At 38.9% G+C, this 22,386-nt stretch overlaps 2 protein-coding genes across 2 annotated transcripts in view; one reads left to right on the top strand and one right to left on the bottom strand.

Moving 5' to 3' along the window:
* The window catches only part of pcdh7a (protocadherin 7a), a 40,338-nt gene extending 32,864 nt beyond the window's left edge, over window positions 1-7,474 (top strand). Inside the window, exons 5-6 of the mRNA XM_077605601.1 lie at window positions 2,245-2,446; window positions 3,619-7,474. Of these exons, the coding sequence (XP_077461727.1) occupies window positions 2,245-2,446; window positions 3,619-4,154 (738 nt within the window). The 3' untranslated portion in view covers window positions 4,155-7,474. The remainder of the gene's footprint in view (window positions 1-2,244; window positions 2,447-3,618) is intronic.
* A 5,578-nt stretch (window positions 7,475-13,052) lies between these two features.
* On the bottom strand, window positions 13,053-22,205 carry crmp1 (collapsin response mediator protein 1). The gene is made up of 14 exons (XM_077605224.1): window positions 21,650-22,205; window positions 20,544-20,632; window positions 20,034-20,218; window positions 19,788-19,952; window positions 19,352-19,413; window positions 19,148-19,228; window positions 18,710-18,778; window positions 18,395-18,515; window positions 18,089-18,245; window positions 17,043-17,184; window positions 16,441-16,611; window positions 14,984-15,163; window positions 14,733-14,895; window positions 13,053-13,996 (listed from the first exon to the last, which is right to left on the bottom strand). The coding sequence occupies exons 1-14, from the start codon at window positions 21,995-21,997 to the stop codon at window positions 13,905-13,907; spliced, it is 2,025 nt and encodes a 674-aa protein (XP_077461350.1). The 5' UTR covers window positions 21,998-22,205; the 3' UTR covers window positions 13,053-13,904.
* Between the last annotated feature and the right edge of the window lie 181 nt (window positions 22,206-22,386).

Consider the following 22,386-nt stretch of genomic DNA (forward strand, 5'->3'; position numbering starts at 1 on the left):
TTTTGGCTGGGTTTATGGTTTACCTAGATGACACAAATCAGGTGACTTTTTGTGAGATTTGCTACATTAGAAAACATTATTATAGCCATTACTGCCACACATGGGTCATATTTACACAACAAGAAACTCAAGCAAAAACGCAAAAGTGGTGTTTTGCTTTTACTTTAATTCCACATTTACATCATCGTTTTGTGTGCACCGGAAAAGGTAAAAGTGCATGAAACGAATCGAATAGTGCAGTCCTCCAGGTTTTGTCTACACTTGTCTTTCTCCCTATTATGTTTTGAATTTAGTGCATTTTGTAGGCTATAGGCCAGGAGAAGAAGGTACTATGAATGAAAAACTCAACCTGTGCTTAGTTTCCATAGTTACACACTCTGTAATCCTTTTTTTTACAGAGGAGGCAACCAAAGGGTGACTTGTAAACATAATCAAAGGACATCAAGGTCGTGAGTTATTATTCTTTGAGAAGTAAACATTGTGACAACGGCTTTGGACCAAAGATTTTTTGATAGCATCACAGTCAGGTGAAACACACCTGAATCAAATTCCATAAGATACACAATTATGTAATTTAGCTTCATAATCACATCTTTCTCTTCCTCTCTTCACTCAAACAAGCAAAGATCTCACTTACAAAAGTTTTTGGGCCACCTTAACCGTTGTTTGTCAATTGATTCATCACATCAATCTTGAGATCATAGGACCTGCTTGTTCACGACATTTGTTCTTAATGATGACAAAGGTCCTTTGAGGCATTATGTTATACAAAACATAATAGTGTAGTATAACGTCAGATGTACTAGTATTAATTAATTTGTCAGAGACTAGTTTATTCTAAATACTTTTGTCTCTTCAGCACCTCCCGGTTGAAGCCACTATGTATCATCTTTTCTCTATTACTCATCCTGCTTTTATCCAAAAGCTGTCTTCCTAATTAATTTTGCTGCCTTTAATGTTTACGAGGTAAGCTATTCAACGTTCCTTCTATGTTTAGAGTTGGGAAAGGCCTTTTTTCCCAGCAGTTCATCAGGTTTCTTTCCAAATTATCCTCAGTCTTTATTTTTTCACGATCTAATTTGTGCTGTTATTTTCTCATCGCAAATCTTGTTTCAAAGCTGATGCCTTTTGTGAGTGTTGTCATATCGAGGGGTTCAGGTAAACAGGTTTGAATAGCGATAGGAGCTGTGAATTTCTAAAAATGTACTTCTGAGTGTTGAATGATCCTTCAGACCACAAGGAATCATTTATTACTCTGTGATGTACATTTACTCGACACCATTCACTACATAGAGGTGATGTAAGTGTTGGAAATAACAGTAGATGTGTGTGCCCCCTTTGAGTGAATGATGAGGGACCTGCTGATTCATCTATTTCCCAGGAGCTTTGTTATTGGAGGTCAAAATTGCCCAATATTGGAAACATCCTGATTGGAATTCAATGCAATTAAAAGACACCAAAACAAAAAAATTGAACACTTATCAGATGCATAAGGTGGCCTCAAGCTCATTTAAAACTAATGTGGGGTCTAATTAAGAGGTCAAAGGATTCGACTACAGAGTGTAACATTTTAAAAGGTCTACTTTTATGCAGCTCCACAGATGAACCAACTGTAGTGTCCAATAAATATACAGTCTGTCTCTATCAATTGTTGCTCAGCCATGGTCAAGGTAACCAATACGGGTTGAAACCAGGCAACTGAACTGTTCTTGTCTTTGAAGAGATTTTACCTCAAATCCAAATGACTTCTTCTGTCTTATTTTTTAGGGTGAGAAGTCCCTCTATGCCTCGGTTTGTGTGTTCCTTGAGGCTGGTGAACTCTATCGGTTGTTGTTGCTGTCGAAATTGTCAATTGTTTACTCGTCTTGTAGAAAAATGTCTTCTCTTGGTGGATGCACAAAGGCTCAGTTACCCACAGACTGTAAATGTACCAAAAGCATCTGCTTTTAAGCACTATAAATTGCCTAGTGGGTCCATTAATGTCAAAACAAATAATAGCCACAGAGCAGGCCAAAAACTTCAACCACTGCCCAACAGTTTTAATCTAAACAGGATTAGACAAAAAATCGGATTGGTAGATGACATTATCCTGCATTGTGTCAGCTGTGCACACAAATAACACCACATACTATTTAATATGTCTTTGCAGGCCACTGCCTATAACAAATCCCCAGATTGAGAATCTCAGATTAGATGTCTCCCTGATGATTAATCGCATATTGTTCGTGTTTTGTGTGCCCGTAGGGGACCCTTCGCCGAGTGACCTTCTCTGTGGTAAATCAAGCCCAGGATGCCGGTTGCTATGACAGTGGTTTGGAGGACTCGGAGACCCCCAGCAGCAAGAGTTCATCTGGGCCCCGTTTGGGATCCTTGCCGTTGCCTGAAGAGGGCTACGAGCGCACCACACCAGAGGGCAGTGTCGGGGAGGAGGAGCATGTGGAGAATGGTCAGTGAGCAGACACAAAACCAATCTTTTGGTCTCTTGGGGTGAAAGGAACTCATACTAGCCTTTTTCTTCTGTGGTCTCTCTCTCTCTCTCTCTCTCTCTCTCTCTCTCTCTCTCTCTCTCTATATATATATATATATATATATATATATATATATATATATATATATATATATATATATATATATATGTGTGTGTATATATATAAACATATATATACATATATATACACACACACATATATGTATATATAAATATATATGTATATATATATATATATATATTAAGAATTGTGTCTGTTTCTGAAAAGAAACATGGATTATTATCTTTACCCTCGACAACCTTGACGCTGTTTTGTACATTCAGCACATTTTCACATCTTTCTCATCTTTCCCCTGCACAGTATATGGACATGACAGAGCTGGAAAAACTTTGGTGAAGCATTAAGGTCATGGTGACCTTAGATTCTTTAGGGACAGTGCATGCGGTTTAATCTGCTTTCACACAGACAGGTTCTGTACTGGAGGCTCCTGGAATTTTCCTTTTTCTCCCAGACAGGCGAATTAAATAAATATGTCAATATTCAGATAAAAGGGTGGATTTAGCATGGACAAATAATAATTACTTAGGCTCCACCTATAATTACCAAAACCTACTTAAAAGAATATTTCAATGTTTGATTTAATTTGAATAATACAACCCATAAAATAGTGTCTAAGAAACAGTCATGACACAGAACGTGAATGATAGGAGTGCTTGCCTTATAATATTAAGCAATGTTGGTTTGTAGATAAATAAATAATAAAAGAAAACTAAATTTTAAATTGGACTATTTTAAATGTAAATAAAACTACAGGCAACAAAGTGGCAACAGTTGAACGTTTTAAGGGACATTCCCTCAATCCATTTTCTATACCAGTTGTCCATATCAAAGTTTTCACTAAGCGCTCCAGCACTGTCACTTCTTATCCAATTGATTGTTGGACATAATATCCATATACACAGACTGTCTATATACACATATCTCCAACTTCCAGCTATCGCTCTGTGCCTAACAGTTTCACATTGTTCTTTTTTCTGATCTCTTGCCTTTTTTCTCTGATTGTCTTTCTTGACAAATGTTAGTACAGTGGCCAAGATGTTCCCTAAGTATCTTTTTCTTTTACGTTCAGATGCCAGGCAACTTCCAGATGTGGCTCTAACCGGAAAGTGCACACGAGAGTGTGATGAGTTTGGCCACTCAGACACGTGCTGGATGCCTGTCCGCCCATCTCCTCGCCAGCGGCAACGTCACGGCAGTGATCCCCCGCGGCTCTCCACCTTCGCTCCTGGTGATGACAACAACAATCTGCGCCGAAATGACCACGAGAGCGACAGCGAGAGCGCGGGCAGTGCCGGGAGCTCGGAACAGGGGGGGGTCATGGCGGGAGAAGGTCAGAGGTTACCCCTGGTCAACGGCGATCCTGTGGGCACCCTGGGAAGAGCAAACAAGAATGTCGGTGACCACAATCGGAACCTTCTAAACCGTAAGATGACCTCGGCGTCGTATGACACGTTCAGCAGCGCTGGCTTAGGGAAGCGCCCTCAAGATGAGGAAGGAGGAGAAGAAGGCCAGAACCCAGCAGAGGTCATACCATTGACCCGGACTGGAGGAGATTACAAGACCACGTCTTGCCTCACATTGTCACGCCGTGAAGTCTACCTGTGACCATCCACCCAAGCTGAAATCACTAGAGGGGCTCGTGGCCTCATCTGAAATACTTATAGAGTGTGAAAATGTCGGTTGGAAGATGTACATGCTTGAAACCCCTGGATTCTAGTATTTATAGGCACTTACATTTCAGCGAGTGACAGATCAACTATTTTGGAATCTCCTGCAAAGAGTACTTTTCTTTCAAAAGGAAACAATACAAGAAAAAAACAAGTGGACGTTGCCTGCGGGCAGTGATTCTATTACGTCCATGTGGGGGAAGCAGATTTCATCTCTTCTTATTCTTACCTGAATCTGATGCATGCCTGACCTTCTCCCACTGAGGGAACTATGTAAAAAATAGCAGACAGGAAGAGAGTGAGAGACTCAGTAAATTACAACGCCATAAAGGCTTCAGTACAAAATAAAACTTTAAGATTCAACGGTCAAACATTCAGTCTTGTCCTGTCAGAAATCAAATGATAAAAAAATACACTAACTTGGGCACTTCCACATCAGTAATTCCAGATTTATTAGTGCCACACTCGAAATGAAAAATAAATATATAGTGTGAAAAATATGCTGTTAAAGGATAAAAGCATAATATTATGATGGGCATAGTACTATGTAGTGTTAAAAAAATTATCTTCCAGTTAAGAATAAGAGAAAGCAAAATGACAGAAAATGAGTTAGAGAAATTTACGACAAGCGTTTAAAGTTTAGAGAAAAAAAGTCCATAAAGTATATTTATATAAGAATAAAGTCATAATATTAGGAGAATAAAATTTCATGAACAAACTCACCATATTTTGAAGAATAGGGTGACTTTTTTTAAATTATTATTGTTATTCTGTACATTTTCATTGTGTAGGAATTCCCAAAAGGACATACATGCAACTGTCTAAGGCCAATATCCAATTTCTTATTGTAGAATCTGATTATACATTAATGGGATCACATTAACACGATACTGTTGTCATTGGGCTAAATTATTTGACTGATTTTAGTCCCTTCACATGAACAGACTGATATTTACACAATCTCGTTCAAATGTACTTTTCTATCAATTTATGACTTTTTTTTGTATCTTCACTGTATATATCACTTAATTCTTTTAAATATTCTACATTTTCCCATATAGATGACACTATTTTCATGATATTTTGACTTTATTCTTTTTCTATATTTTAGTGTGGCCCTAATACTGTTATTTTTTTCATACCAGTTAGATGCACCATATAGATAACATAATGTACAAATTCCATAAAATACCGCGAGCGAGGCATACCAAATTACCTTGATGGAACCTATAACTGAACTTTTAATTCTGACATTGTACCAATGAACAAGTGTACGTACAATTACATCAGAAACGTGATCATAATCTTTATGGTCCCTACTGAAGGTTAGCCTTTATTTCTATTGTTAGTCTGAAACAGTGTGATTTTTTTAAGGAAATAATGTAACCACTCAGAACACAGTGCATCAATTGTATCACCGAGTGTTTAACATATTGCCTTCGCATCCAGCCTGTATGTACTGTATATACTGTATGTGTTTATATGAGAACGAAACAGCATTCTCATGCTCACCGGCGTGACCCGTGAACCTGTGCGTGAGCACGCCTGAACACGGCCTACGGGCATGTGAAGACAAATCCATGCAAAAGCATTTACACATTCTGAAATTCACATTCATACATTCAGTAACATTGTAACAGACGATGGGCATTCGCTTTCATGCAGGAAGAAGCACACTTTGATTGGGAGGATGTGCACTTATTATGCACTTTTTTAAGTGCAACACTTTGCCTGGTCCCCTCCAGCCAATATTTAAACATGTAATGTATTCAAATCACATTCCGCTCCATTTAATGGAATTCCATCTACTGTATGTAACATTAGATAACGTGCAGATAAGACATATTCAATGTAGAGTAAGTAGGACTCATAGGAAACGGACTAAAAATAAAAGCTGACTCTGCATGAAAGATAACGCTAACCACTTTGCTCTTCGGGGAAAAAAAGAAAAGTATAAAAAAAAATACCACAAGCCTTTTTGAATAACGTCTTTTTGAATACATCTGTATTATAGTAAGTGGGTACTTGAAAGAAAATGGTGATCATTTTGGCAAAGGGTGGTGACATCTTCTAATGGAGGGTGCAAAAAAACAAGCTGCAATTCACCAGCACCCTTTCTTAATTAAATGATGCCGATCTTAAAGCGCCCATACTCCTGTGCATGAACTCCTTCGTCCCTCCCACAGAGGATCGGCTGTGGATCGAGGCCAGCACGTCTTAATTCTCATCATCAGAGTGTGGATAAGGGATATTAGGGTTAGCCCGTCCCTCTGGTCTTAATGAGTTCCTTTTCTGGCTTATTCTCACTTGATCTACACATATCTTATTATGGACGTCTTAATATGTGAATGTAACCGGAAATTGTCAGGAAGCGTGTCTCCTCTCTGTTCTGGAAACATGGGCTTTTGTTAAGTTATTACACATTTTAGCTCAGATGCCAATGAAGGATATAAAGCAGGAAATGCCAGATAACATCAATGTTGGAAAAGGGGCCTGTTTGAGGTACATATTGACACTTTGTATACTTGTATATACCTTTACCTTAACTAATTTGTGATGGACACCTCTGGGCTTGATGTGTCAACTGTACCTTCCAGGAGCCATCTTTATCTCCAAATCCACAGCGCTGTCAGTACACCCGCTTGGACAGTGTTGGGACAGTATTGTTGAGAATTTGTGCGACTTATCAGCTCCAGTGATGGAAAAGCTCAATGACTTTTCACACCAACTTAGCTCTTCAAACTGCTGTTTTAAGGCAGTTTCATTATTGCACATTTCAAGAGAACTTACTGTAAATGATTCATGTTATCTTTTTTTATAATATACTGCACGTTTTAAAAATGTTTCACTACTGCAAAAACAAAAGGGGAGACAGACGAAGAGGACACTTTGTCCGGACAGTGGACATCTCTTGTCCCCCTTGTGCTGTTTCTCTTATAGCCATGTACAGATGAAGCTACACTGTAGAACACAACTGGATACTAAAAAGGACAATGGCATGCTTAAACTTTTCAAATCTGCACTTATAAGGATTAAAAAAATACATGTGGGGAAGATTTTTCAAACATATTTGTTTCTTTTTTTATGACTTTTGTTGGATTTTTTTTATTTTGTTTTTTTGCTGTTCCCTTCTGCTTAATTACATGAGAACTAATTGCATTTGCTAAGACATGGAAGTTAATGACCTGTCAGCACATGGTTTGGTATGAAGAGAATCCTGTAAAGGTTTGAATTTGACATTAAAAAAAAAGTCAAAAATTCCCGTCTTATCTTATCTTTCTAGTATCATGTAGAGGACCTTTTTTTATAAAAGACCACAGGCCATAGAAGCACCCATTCAATTTTAATAGAATAATTAACATTTATGAATAATACAATTGCACACATATGCCTCACTAACAATCACTTTTAAAGCTGTTATTTTTAATCAGCATACTAAAACATAATATTCTGCCAAAGTGAAGAAATATTGTCTATTTTTTTTCCTGAATTTTGAACAATAAAAGAAGGGGATTTTTTTTCCGTTTTCATGGGAGGCAGAATTTTAATATTATTAAAATATTGTCATATTATGCAGCTATACCCAAATGAGGAATTGGAATACAGCAACCCCTAACTAATAACTGATTGAACTGAAATCATCCTAATACCTCATATTTCCTTTGCTGGGTTTAGCTGTCGCTGTTTGACATGGGATTATTACGCGTACAAGTAATTCTGCAACAAGCAAGGCAGAGTTACTGAAGAGAGATTGTTGTGCCGTTGTCATTTCAAGGTCAAAAATGTGACTCATCAAGGGAAAAAAATCCTTTCCCATCACTCAGCCTCCATGACAAGGACAAGGACTCAATGATATTATTTTTAATAGAAATATGCATATATTATATGTAGTTATATTATTTGTTGCTTCTGGATTTGGTCGAGAAATCCATCGTTTGGGCGAACATTCAGCTAAAATAAAATACATTAATTTATTGTAGCCCGATTTGCATTCAGGCTTTAAGGCTTGGAGGACTCCAAATGCCACCAAAGCCAACAAATATTTTACTTCAGCTGCAGGCAACGCTGACATCGTGTGGTCGTTAATAGGTGCCTGAACATTAATGATTTTAAACAAAAGATTCTCATGATTTTGACACTATTCCAACTAAATAAATTGAATACTAGATAACAAATGACCAGAAAGAATAAGAATATTAAATATTGCATTATTCATCAATATTATTATTATTTATTTGTGCACTTCATAGTAAGGCTTGAAATCTCATTACTATAGTACTTGTATAATGACAATAAAAGTATTCAATTCAATTATGTTGCATATGTTTTGCGTTTTGGAAATAGCTCATGTTTTTTGCAGACTGGGCGTGGCAGACCTGAGAGTGCACTACAGCTGATTGAGCAATTAACCCCAATTGCCAGTCACTAGTGGCAAACGAGACCAGAATTTTTAAATAATTACTTGTTGTTTTTTTGCGATCAGGACAGCTAAGTTCTATTTTTTTAGAAAAAGAAAAAAAACACTTGCTACAGCCAGTGCGTTTCTCATTTCCTCATTGCAAATTATACACATTTCCTAATTTATGCAAGATTATTTATTTATTCATTCATTCATTTTCCGGACCGCTTATCCTCACGAGCGTCGCGGGGTTGCTGGAGCTTGTCCCAGCTAACTACATGCAAGGTTTTACTCCTGTATCACCTATCAAAACAGTCAACATCAGGCTTCTTGTTGTACGGAATTTATAAACAATGAGCGAAGTGAACTTTGTAGGTGAATCACTGGATAAGTAGACAAGTGTGGTGTATAAATAAAAAAACAGCCTGCTTCTCAGAAGCCTCCATTAAATTCCAGGGATAGTCTCAGTGGATGAGGTCCTTTTATTGATTTCATTAGATAGTAGAACATATTGCAAGGGTGGTCCCCTAACTCGCTAGTGTACACAGGGTCTTTGGAACTGTCAAATAAAACCATGAAGATTTAATTAGTGGAAACTGAGATGTCCGGTAAATAGTTCTACTAAAGTATATAGGCAGATTATGTAATGTTTGCTTTTCCTTACCTTTATCATTTTTTGCAAGACCTGTAGGACTTAACACTTGAACTTTGAGGATTTTCATTCAAATTCCCAGAAGGCAGCCAAATGGCCGGGTTATTCAAAACTAACAACTCAATACCCATAACTGGAATCTTTTGGCCTCAAATTATTTCTAACCCTAACCCAACCTATCCATTTTTTTCTGCAGTCCTGAGGGAATATTATATTTATGGTTCATTAGTTGAGTAAATTACTAACATTATAAATAAGGTCCAGATTTTGGGCGAAAGCATTGAAAGTCTTAGAATGGAAAAATCTATGACAGTCTACAAAATTTGTCCTTGTAAATTACAAACAGAGCTGCCTCGTGGTGTAGAGGTTCACTCGCCTGACTCTGGTGCGGGCTAAATTCCCGCTGGTGGCGGTATAATTGGGAGTACGAATGGCCGTTTGTCTCTCTGTGTGCCCTACGACTGACTGGCGACCAGTCTAGGGTGTAGTCTGCCTTTTGCCCGAAGACAGCTGCGTTAGGCTCCAGCAACCCCCGCAACCATTTCGAGGATGGGCGGTATGGAAGATGAATGAATTACGAATAGGGCCGCAGAAGGACAAGTCATTTGTACAGGGAAGAATGTGGGGATGTGTTGTTTTTACAAACATGAGTTGTCTGCAATAACGAAAGCCAAGGTGATGATAGCGTCACGCCGTCACCTGGACCAGACAGAAGAACGTGACAGCCTGACATGAACAATGAAAGACCGCCTGGAAGGAGTAGGAAAAGACTGCCCGAGAGGATTCTACATGTTTGGATTTGTGCACCAGACCGTAAGGCATTTGAGATCCCACGCCTTTGGAGTTTATACATCTTAGCTCAGCTGAGGGACAGTACTGACATTTTCCTGTAACTAAACTTTACACTGGTCAAGGGCAAGGTAATATCAGCCGGGATCTTGGATTGTCAATTTTCAATAACTCTGGAATTGAATATACTCGGAAGAGATGGCAACATGTGTCTGAGTTATTCTTCAGTGCATTTGTAACTTCCTATCACGGGGACTACTGAACGGTTAATTTTAAATTATGTCTGATGTTGTGTCCTGTCAACACCAAGTGCAGAATGATAAACCTGTCAGGGGGCTGTGTTAGTCTACCTTGCGGTAGAGCTGTAAACAGGCGCTTTGGCTGACACGCCACGCAGCTGATGTGTTATTTGATCCTCTTTAGGCTTTTTCATTTTCTGTCTCTTTATTTTTTCTCGAAGACACATTGGCCTGTGCGCATCAAACAACTGCCCTCCCTGATGAAAAAATGACATGTGATTTTATTTATGTATACTAAATCCTTTAGCAAAAAAATACATGAGGGACCCTAAAGCCACAGTGTGACATGAGAAGTGACAATTGAAGACTATTCTTCTCTGTTGTAAGGATTACCATTAAGACATGGTATAGTGTACCAGGTTGTTTCTAGCTATATTGATGGGACTCTGTATCCCACAGCTTTGCAAGATAGTTGAAAACAGAGAATCAAATGCCAGGCACGGGTCATCACATGTCAGCCACTTCAACAGAGCTTTGCCCAAAAAATAAAAAAACAGGGAACCATCATAACATACTGTCAGGTTTGGTGTTTAGACATCCATATAAATATCCAAAAATAATATATGGTGCTCTAAATGTATGTTTCTTTTTCGTCCACACTTTTTTTTCATTCGGAGACCCTGATTATATTGATGCCCCAATTCTAAAGTGCGTTTACATGTGAGTGGAATCTAAACAAGTTTGTGTGTGTCAAAACACGTTCACAAACACAATATAGTTCATTGGGCGTTTCAGCCAGTTCCCAATGACTGAATTGTTTTAGCATTTAACTTAACTTTAGCGTTATAGGTTGGGTCAGGATTATGATTGGTTTTAGATAGGACGCTGACCTGGCCTTAAGTACAAGAAGAGTTTTAAAGAGCTTTAATCATTATCTGGTATATATTATTACCATGATGCAATAAAGGTAAAGGTTATCTGCGTCAATATTCTCTTGAATAACAATATTGTTTTTGTTGTATACTCAGATGAGCAGAGTACAACAGCTCACATTCTTAATGGACAACCCAAACAAAATAAGCACTCATATAAATGGCTAGTTTCAGGGTTAGATGAACATAATGCATTTTGGAGAGAATTCGACAATTTCTGTATATAAGATGAATTTTCAGGGGATGCATTGCATAGGCCTGATGAACTATTATCACTAACAGCACAGCTGGCTCAGTAAATTGTCCAAATGCCACTTCCCTCTTAAACTGGATGAATAGCTGCCTGATGCTCTCAAGGAATGAATAATATCTGCATTGTTAAGGCATATTTTCACATAATCACGCCATTCTCACGAAGTGTTCAGTTTATGTCAGTTTATAACCTTCTGCTGCATAATACAGTGAATTTGCATTTTCCTGGCATCACAAACTTTATATAAATCAAATTTTTGATCACTTTGATTCTGTCCTCCAGAGCAGATGGCTGTGCAACAAACACATCTGTGTGAAGGTGATGCTGTCTGGAGAAATGTTTCTCTTGAGGAAGCCCGACAATGAGTGTCGTGTTTTTCCATTTGTGGAAAAGGGAACTAAACAAAACACAGCGTTGAAAGAAAGCTCGCATTTGCTTTAAGATGTGACAAGCTACCATCGCAATTATTGGAACAGCCAATGAAAGCCTTAGCTTTTAAAATTTTTTTATTATGAGTAAACAGTACTTGTGTCACCTTAAGTGTTGCGACCTTGGCATTTTTTCCACTTTACCAACCCTTGCAGAGTCCAACTATACTGCAATAATTATATAGTTCTAGCTAAAGGGCATGCACATTATGGTTTCACAACAGCTATGTTCCATCTTAACTCAGGTGTGTCAATTAAATATTATAATAAGGTAGACACAGATGCTTAACTTGGGCATTGTAAGTCACAACAGACCCCAAAAATGTAAATATATACCAGAAAACCCTTACAAATAAGCAGAGTGAAGAAAATGTTTTGTGTCAAGGCATGCAGTGATGGAAAACAGCCCCTTAGGATCACAGATGGTTTGAAATACTGATGCAGTATTACTGAGTACAGGCTGTTGTAACACACTGAAGTAGTCATCCATTGCAATAACAGCCTTTAATAGAATAAAAGAAAGTAAAAGGTGACACAAGTCATACGTGCCCAGTTTTGAATAGAATTGACAGTAATGACCACTGTCACTAAAAGGATAAATTGTGTTCAAGGGTGTGTGTGTTTTTTTTGTCAAATGTAGTTAGGCACACTAGTAATCCTTAAATGCAAGGTTAAGTACAAACGAGTTGCATCAGGGGTTTGCATTTTGCTTGGGTTGCTGTGTGTGAAAGTCCCCTCAGGCATTGGATGTATCAGGACTAAGCTCTTCACAGGAGCACTCACTATGCAACCTGAGAGAATCTACTGGTATAAGGAGAAATGGGTTCAAAGAGGAAAACATGGCCAAAAAAAATGGTATGCCCATGTCTCGTGTTGCCTGTGGCGGATCGTTTTAGTTTGGATGTTTGCTTGGCATACATCAGTTTTGAGAATGCAGAGCATTATGTCCACCTGGACTATCTAAAGATGCTCATAATTATCTTTTATGGCCCTGTTATGAGCGTTTAATTCAACAACTCCTACAACTATGGAGGTTGGCAGCTCTGTAGCACGTACTTTAGCCCTATCAAGTTATCTCCAGCTGTTGTGAAAGTGTTGTGCAAATAATCTTGACTTGAGTTATTTGCAGGTGTTGTATGTTGTGATAATAATGTGTAAACTTGCAAGGAAGTGTTTAGAGTCTCTATTTTTGTCAACAGTGTTTATTGTATTATCATCAATGGCTCAGACAACAGCAACAAAGAGTGGAAATACCTAACAATGATAATATACTAGACACACGACCACTACCAACAGCAACAATGACATTAAAATCAAATAAGTTAAAGTGAAAACAGTCTGAAGAAACATTTCATTATAATATTAAATGGGAGCTTTTTAAAGAATAATAACAATGGTTAAATTACTTTAAAAAGTGGCTGTCAAAATCACAAACTATTATTTAATGTTTGGCTCTTTAATGATTTAAATTCGTATTAAATATATTGCAAATACTCACTGTCTTGTTTAACTTTGCAATTTTTTCTAGTTTGTTTTTTAAAAACATCAAAAAGTGCTAAAATTTTCCAGACAGCATGTGAATTCAGTTGTGCACGACAAAAATGTAACAAATAAATGAAAGTCCTTGGGAAAGGACCTAGATGAGTCACAGTGAATGCACCAGTGCTGATGATGTGGATACAGAAGCCAGCATAGATGGAGTGGCAAGGTGTAACAGCGCCACCATGTGGGGAACCTTTAGTGAAAATTGTGCAATTAAAGACAAGACTGCATGCCCCTTAGGAGGTTAAAGTGAGTTCTTTTGTAAATATGCCATTAATTTGAATGATTGTAAGTCATAATAATATTGCGTGAATTTTCTTATATCACATGTTCTACATGCCAGATTAATTTGGTGCGATTTATCTGTTTCACATTGCTATAAAAAGGGAATCATAGCACTGCTGTCACTCATACAATTGAAAGTGAAACCCACAAAACCCCTAATTGTGCACGTTCAACCAAGGCTGGTAATGTTTGAGCGACCACCTGGAGGGGCTACAATACGCTGGCCAGACCTGCGGGGGATGTAGTCGTCAATCTGAGCACCTGTAAATATAAATGATTGAGGCAAAAACAATACACAATACAATATAGTACAATAAAACCAGTAAAACACTCAGAATCTATATAAGTATGAAAAAAAAATCAAAATTAAATAGTATTATTATAATTTGGTAACTAGTCATGAATTATCCAGTATTTGTATTTAATTAAGTTTTCAAAGTAGTTTACAATGGGTGGGGGTTATCAATTCTTCACAACTGTATTTTCTTACACTCAATGCCATTCACAAATTTGGGTGTGTCAAAGTGTACTTAAAAAAAAAAAAAGGATGTATTCATTTATTCATTTTCCGTACCATTTCTAGGGGCAATTTAGAGTGTCCAAGCAGCCTATCACACATGTTTTTGGGATGTAGTAGAAAACCAAAGTACCCAGAGAAAACTCATTCAGGCCTGGGGAGAACATGCAAACTCCACACTGGAAGGTCCGAACCTATAATTGAACCCTAGATCTCAAAACTGTGAGGCAGATATGCTACCTGCTGTTAAACCGGGCAGCTAAATTAGGTCCTAATTTAATTTAGTGGGTACAAAAATTGCTCCTTCCTTAAAAGAAATGGGACATTTTGGATTTAAATGGTACTGTGTCAAATGTTTTTGAATTTAACTCTTAAATATGACTTTTTACCCCCAATAGTTTTAAGATTTGACATCTGGCAAAACCTTTAATACTGTATGATAAATAAAAATCTATAGAGATATCCTATATTGTTTCTGACCTGATAGGCTGAAGTTTGACTGGTGCAGGTTGCGTATTGGTGGAGGCAGGTGTGAAGTTGGTGATGTTTTGGCCGAAGGTGAAGGGGTGATATATTTTGGGGTTTGAACGAAATCACACACAGGTCCTTCATACATCCCACGAGTGACTCCTTTGTCTTTGAGCTGTTTAGAGAAATGGGGAAAGTTGAACAATAATACAGAGATAATACAACACCAGAAACATATTTAGAGCCTCATCTCTGTAGCATACCTGATTTCTGAACTTTAAACGTTGGTAAGCAAAGTCCGGGAAGGGTTTGCGAGGTATGAATCGTCCAGTACCCTGCTGCACTTGAAGCATTCCTTCCTCAAACACCACTCGACCCTGACTCAACACAAGCACTGGAGACCCTCGACACTCCAAGCCCTCAAAGATGTTAAATTCTGAAGACTGTAAGAATAATAAATAAGGAATAAATACTGAAGCACAAATTATTTTCAAAAATGTATTCATTCATCCATGTTCTGAACCACTTATAGTCGCAAGGATTGTGGGGGTGCTGGAGCCTATTCCAGCCAACTAGGGGTACCAAGGCAATTGCAGGGCACAAGGAGACGGACAACCATTCACGCTCACACTCATACCTAGGGGCAATTTAGAGTGTTCAACCAGCCTACCATGCATGTTTTTGGGGAAGGTGGGAGGAAACCGGAGTACCCGGAGAAAACCCACACAAGACTGGGGAGAACATGCAAACTCCACACAGTGAGGACCGACCAGGGATTGAAGTCCCGACCCCAGAACTGTGATGCCGACGCGCTAACCACTTGCACACCGGTCCAACATACTCAATAAAAAATGTGTTATAAATATTATTTAGGGTAGTAAAACTGCGTGGTATAATATCACAGTATAGCGATGCTAACACAAATAAATAATACAAAACTATAACTGTTGTGATCTTTATGTAATGACAAACGAAGAAGTGTTTTAGCTGAAATTAATTGTAGTTTACACTTAATATTACTGTATGCACCTATGGACCTGAAAAAAATGAACAAAGGATGCTTCCCAGGGGGCTTTGTTTCAGAGAGTATAATGCATGCAGTAAAACTGCAGAATTTGAGAAATATGGGTTGAACGTAAAAAAGGCCTGGGGCTAGATACGAGCCCATCGACTGTAAAAATAAAAATAAAAATAAAACAGGGGGAGGGGTTTAGAAATATGGCAATGTATGGTGGGTGAAGGGGTGCCACGGGGGATTATAACCTATTGCCAATAGCAGTGTGGATTAGAGTCTCTGAAAGACAGACGGGAGCGGATGAAATATATCTAACACTGCACCATTTTGCATTTAAATTCATAAGAATTCATTTAAATGTATGCAACCTCCCATTCTTCCCATTCTTAACCCAGCCATCCGTTAAGAAGAATATTTTCATGCCAGAGACAGCAACATTGTATTGATTTTGACCGCAATTCTTTTTAAATTTGAATGGCATTAATAATGCATTCCATGGATTCTCATTGTCATTCCTCATTTTGTGGTTATCAGAGTCCCACGTCTAATGTCTGTAATTTCTGGCACATTAACATGCAGAATGGTCTCTTTGATCTTTCATTCGTTTTTTTAATCCTATTCATGCTCATCCTGCCCCCAATCCTTTTCTTTATTCCTTCTACTTTTGCCATCTCTAACTCCTTATTTATCCCCCTTTGTTCTCACCGACTGCTGTAGTTTAGATGTAATCATTTTGGTGCTGTCAGGGTCCCAGATGACGATGTCGGCATCAGACCCCGGCGCTATCCGACCTTTACGTGGGTATAGATTGAAGACTTTGGCAGCGTTGCTAGACGTGACAGCCACAAACTGGTTCTCATCCATCTTCCCCATGACCTGGGAGGAGAATTAAAGGACAATAGCTAGATCAAAAAAAGAAGCCTCAAACATAATCTGTTTGATGCGTTTAATCTTTTTTTTAAACTCTTTTTACTCTTAGAACAGATATTTAACACTGTGATGCAACATTTCAGTGTTTCCATTGATACAACACAATAGGATCTGATTTCACAGTGAAAAATGTGTGTTTTGGCTCAATGAAGTTGAACGCATTGCCTGCCATTGACAAAAAAGACACCCAATTAATCTAAACCAGGATGATTAGGGGGGAATTCTCTTGTTAAATCACAGGCAATGAGTTAAGAAACACTTTTTCGAAAAATAGTGGAAACTGAGTCTGCTTCTTGGTCAATAGTAATTCTTGTCAGGGAGTTGTAAAGTATACATGTAAGAAATGAACACAGATGCACGCATTATTCTGTTCTTACCACAGCTTTGTCCCACACAAAACTCATCCTTTCCTCCACTCCATTAGTGCCCTCTGGGATTAAGGTGAAGTCGTCTTTACCGATTGCTTTTTGAGAGGTGCTGTACACGCAGTGAGCACTTCCCACCACCTGCAAGTCCCCACTGTTTCAAAACACAAAACATACATTTATCCTTAAATGCAGGAGACAAAAACATGTTGTACTGTACAAATAGAAATATAATCAATGGTCCGCTAAAATGTGGATCTGAATTTTCAAAAACCTGAAGTCAACCGAAAATGTCTGTAGGTATGCATGTGTATAGTTCTTTTTCCATCTACAGAATGGAGTGACCAACAGAGACACCAGATCTCAACCCCTTTGTACCATTATAGGAACAACTTGACCTTATGGTACATATGAAGTGCCCAAAAACCAATTACACATTATGAAGGGGCCTCTGGAAAAATATGGTAAAATTTCTCCAGTATAAATCAACAAATAAACAGCTAGAATGTCTTGAGTAAAAGAGTTGTTGGACTTATTGAAAACCCACACTGGACAACCAGAGAGGAGGATATACAGGATGAGGGAGGCACTTGGTAGCCAAGGCAACTGATGATGAAGGTCCTATGTTCCTGTTCTATTTATAGAATTGAGGGCACTAAAAAAATCTTTCGTTAAAAGTTTATAAGTAGAGAGTGTGTGTTTGACAATGACTTCATGTGGTATATTCATAAAGTAATGGATATACAGTAGGGGTGTTTTGAATTTAATTTAATTTTGTTTGTGTTTTTGTCCTCCATATCCATGCCCAATCTAGTTAAATCAAGTTTGACATTGTGTATAATGTGAGCGGGTGCTATCGCTGGAATTCCATCCAAATTATGAGCATTAAAAACCTGCATGTGTGTGCTTTGGTGTCATTGACTGGATTTAAAATTCACCTTATGAAGCACTTGATGCTAAAAATAACTCTTTATTCATTTATAGGCCTGTAAATCTACTGAGAGCCTGATTATCACGACCATAGCCAGACATAGAAAAAAAATGTATTTTAGTCCTACCAGGCCAGAAGTGTATGAAGGTGATCAGGAGTTGTGGGGTCAGGACTTAAAGGAGGGGAGGTCACAAAAGCAGCAGATTTAGCCCAGTTTTTGCTCCAGTAATGCGAACCATCAGTGGCCAAGCTAGCTGTGATGGGTTCTCCAAAGACCACAGAACCTGAACAGAAAATGAATTTGCATACATACATTGTTTTTGCATAGGATTTACAACACAGAGAGGCATGAGGATTTGGATTTCTTTGTCTGCAGTTTTTTTTTGTTCAGTTTGTTAACTACAATTTGGGGTTGCAAGAATGAAAGGCTGACCTTTCCTCCTGGCCTGGGTGATGGTGTCAGCTGCACTCTTACTCATCACCTTAGTGATGTACACAGGGCAATTAACACGGTTACCAAGAGTGACTGCCCGAAACACTGCCTCAGCCTCCACCTGCACTTAGGAGAAGAAAGGGCAAATCTGAATGGTTAAAGGTTGTATGGATGAATGGATATGGGTTTTTTTAATCAAAGATGTAAGCTGAGGACTCCCTCAAACCATGGTGCAATGAATTGAATGTTTGGATGTTATGGAGAGGTGGGAGGACAGAAATGTCTATGTTTGGACAAACAGATGGAAGACATTACCTCTTCAGGACGACTCAGAGGATGGCCCTCGGGTCCTGTAATCCCCATCCCAAGGATTTTTCTTTGTTCCTAAATCATCGATAAAATTATATATATATCCTATACAAAAAAATATTAAATATGATTTTGCATCTATACAGAAAAATAGATTAATATTAAAGGGGAAAAAACGAAGAAAATTAAAATGTAATAGAAATAAATACAATTAAAAGGAAAAAAGGGAGAACAAAAACTAAAAATTAATCAAGAAATGCCATTAATTCAACAAAGTTTTCATAGTACTGAAAATACAATATGACTCATTTTGGGAGTGTAGTATAGGTCATGAATCCAAAGACGCTGTTACATTGAATAAAAATGCTTCAAAGTACCATCATTAAGAACTGAGAAGTTGCCACAGTAGCTATAAACAGAAAATATAAATTATGTCCCACTTACTTGAGCAATTAAATCTCCATTTTCAGCATGAACTAAAACCACAGCACCAATCTGTTTCAAGAAGGAGAAGGCCTCATATAGCTATGAAAGTGAGAGAGTGAGAGGAAAAAAAGCATGTAATTATGCAAGAATAGCACATACAAATGATACATTGTAGTATTGTAGTAAACTTTACTCGAGCCGGCTTTGATGAAAAATGCGCACCTGAGAATCTGTCATCTGGTACACATCCTTGTAGGCCATATACACCTGGAAGGAGTTAATACCTGACAGAAGTAGAGGAGGTAAAATTCATTTAGTCATGGAAAAAAATAATCAATCACTGGTGGGATCCAGCGTTTGAATATTAGGCTTTTTTGCCAATTGATAATATATGTTTGAAAGACATGTATCACACAAATGACTTTGTGTTGCTAAACCAAGTGTTAATTTAAAATAGATTACAAAAAATGCACTCAGCTTCCATGACAGCAGTATTATGAGGACAGTGCATTGCCTCAGTGATTTCCCTTCAGACTTTTAGCAGAAGACCAAGTTGCTGAAAATCTGTCTTTAGTGTTCTTGCCAAATTAGGGATTAGCATGAACATAATTGTAGATACCACCTGCAATTTGGAATTGAAATGTAAGCATGGATGTACCTTTCTCTTGCACCAGGATATCCAACTCGTCTTTAACTGCTTCATTCCACAGAGGGATGTCAACATGAAGGGAGTAGTCACAGCATGCCATCTTGTCTGCAGCCTCCTGCCAGACTTCAAAAGCCTCGAGCAGGCTCTCCCCAGGCTCGGGGGCCACATGGTCAACTAGATAAGAGAAGGTCAAAGGTCAAGTGCACGCACCACTTTGACGTGGTTGCTGAATTGTCGTATTTCTGGCTGACTCACTGATCATTGTTGTGCCTCCAACAAGGGCGGCTTTGGTGCCCTGGAAGAAGTCATCAATAGGCCGTACACCAAGATGAGGCTTCATCAAGCAGGTATTGACATCAATCCCACCTGGGATCACCATGCGTCCACTAGCCTCGATCACTTTAACGGCATCGGGGACGACCAGATTCTCCCCTACCTGTCTGCAGATGAAATGAGAAATTGCTTTAATGATGTAATCTAGTCATTCTTAGATGCAAGCAAAGCCCTATGTTACATTTCACCCAAATGTTCTCACATAGTTCACTGCCAGTGATAATTCCATTATGTACTGAAAGAAGCAGTGTTGAGGAAGATCCCTTTAAATAACTGCCTCCCCATTTCTATTTTTGTCTGTTTTGATAATTATATTTTAACAGATGAGATTATTATATCTAATCTTTATAACATTGTTAAAATAATTGGCGTTGGAATGTTGGACAATCTATATGCAACAGCAGGGTTGTGATTATAATATTGTGTACTTACTTAATGAGCCCATCCTTAATGTACACATCAGCGTAAATTGACTGGTCGTCATTGACAACTCGCCCTCCTTTAATCAGCAGACTCTCACCCTGAAAATGTACAAAGAAATCAGATGTTCAACAGATGTCACACTTTTAAAAATAAGGTGAGGATATGCTGCAATGATAAGGCTGATCCAGTGGAAGAGTGGCCTGCACGTCCACCTCACAGATCTAACTCACAGAGTTAGAGGGTTCAACCCCCCATGGGTTCCAATCTTCCTTTTTGGAGTGTGCATGTTGTCCTGCGTATGTTTTGTCCAGATACTCTGGTTTCCTATCAGATCCCCAAAACATGTAGGGCTGGCTCTCTCTCTCTCTCTCAGTGAAAAAAAGGCCTTTATTATTGGGCAATGGTTTTACATATACTAATCCATCTGGCCCTGATCATTTTATCAAAAGAGATGATCTGGATAATGAAAAGTTAATGCCTTATGGCAGAAAGCCTAACATTGCTTTCAATTCAAATCCCAGTTCCATCTTCATGACACTCTCTCTGCCCCCCCCAAAAAGCTCAAACTTGTCTGTAATAGAGTAATCATCTGCATGCATTCTATAGGAACCCAATGTAAAATGGAAAATAACGGCCAGAAGCCTTAAAACTAAAGGTAAATGCCTGGTGCTGAAGGATAGCATTTTTCCCGGCCCGGGTAAGAATTTAATCTCCTCTTCCGGCATTACCAGCAGGGACTTTTCAAGAGCTCCATGCACGCCTGCTCCCTCTTACCGTCACATGGGGGTGGGAATGTGTCCCAGACATGATGTTTTGTTTCCTCCAGGTTCTTGTGTGCCTGTTTCCATCTCACATACTATACCATAATCGACGAAGTGTTGCGCGGTTTGGAATGTGATCAGCACACGATCGCTCTCACGTTACCACAATAATCCCCGAAGAAGTGTCACGTGATCACTTCAACACGACAATGACGGCTTTGCGTGGTTGCTGTCCACTTCAGCACCACATTGTCCGAAAGCGCACTTTTCAGGGGAGACATTTGGTAGCTTAACAAATAAAAAAGGACACAAATCATGGTTGCATTTTCCAAATATTCTCTTCTATCACGTTACCTTTCCGTGTGTGTCTTCCATCCCCGGGGAAAGCTCCGTCTCGACTCCTGGAGAGCCAAGTTCACCCCCTTGGGAGGAGGTCCGTGAGCCCATTTGGGCCTCACCGGAGATCTTGTCGGCGGAGTCGCATATATCCAGGATTCTCTCCCGACTCCCGCTCCTCGGAGTGCGGCCCCCTTTCCTTCCAACTGCGTAATTGTCGAAGTCGATGGTCTTGCTTTCAAACGCGCCCTCCACTGAGTCGAACATGCCGTAGCTTTTGCGCTGTTTCTGCCCGATGTTGATCGGCCCTGCAAAGTAGACCGGTAGTTCATCTTCTCGATTCCACTCCCTTCTGCAACCCGACATCGTGGCTTCCAGTCGCGGTTTGATCTGCACTGAGTGCGATGTGAAATAAGGATGAATGCAGCAGCACGCAATGTAACCGGGTCACTCGCGGTCCCGCCTACTCTTGCATCAATTCCCCCAAATAAGCAATAAAAATTGCAGTTTTTAATGTGTATGTGTAAAGGCGTATGCATCAGAAAATTTTAGCAAGAGGTGGCTCTTTGTCTCACTCTCCCTGCAGCCTTAATTGTCTGCCGGAGGCAAATGGGGGGTTGATGAGAGGATTAAAGCAGCACATGTCATCTTTAAACACATCTGGAGAAATGCTTAATTCTATAATAAGTGCGTCACCTACATTTTTTCAGCTGCAGATAACACAAAAATATTGTGCGATTTTTTTTATCTCTAGT

Source organism: Stigmatopora argus, chromosome 7 (genome assembly GCF_051989625.1).
Source record: "Stigmatopora argus isolate UIUO_Sarg chromosome 7, RoL_Sarg_1.0, whole genome shotgun sequence".
In the NCBI taxonomy this organism is placed as follows: Eukaryota; Metazoa; Chordata; class Actinopteri; order Syngnathiformes; family Syngnathidae; genus Stigmatopora; species Stigmatopora argus.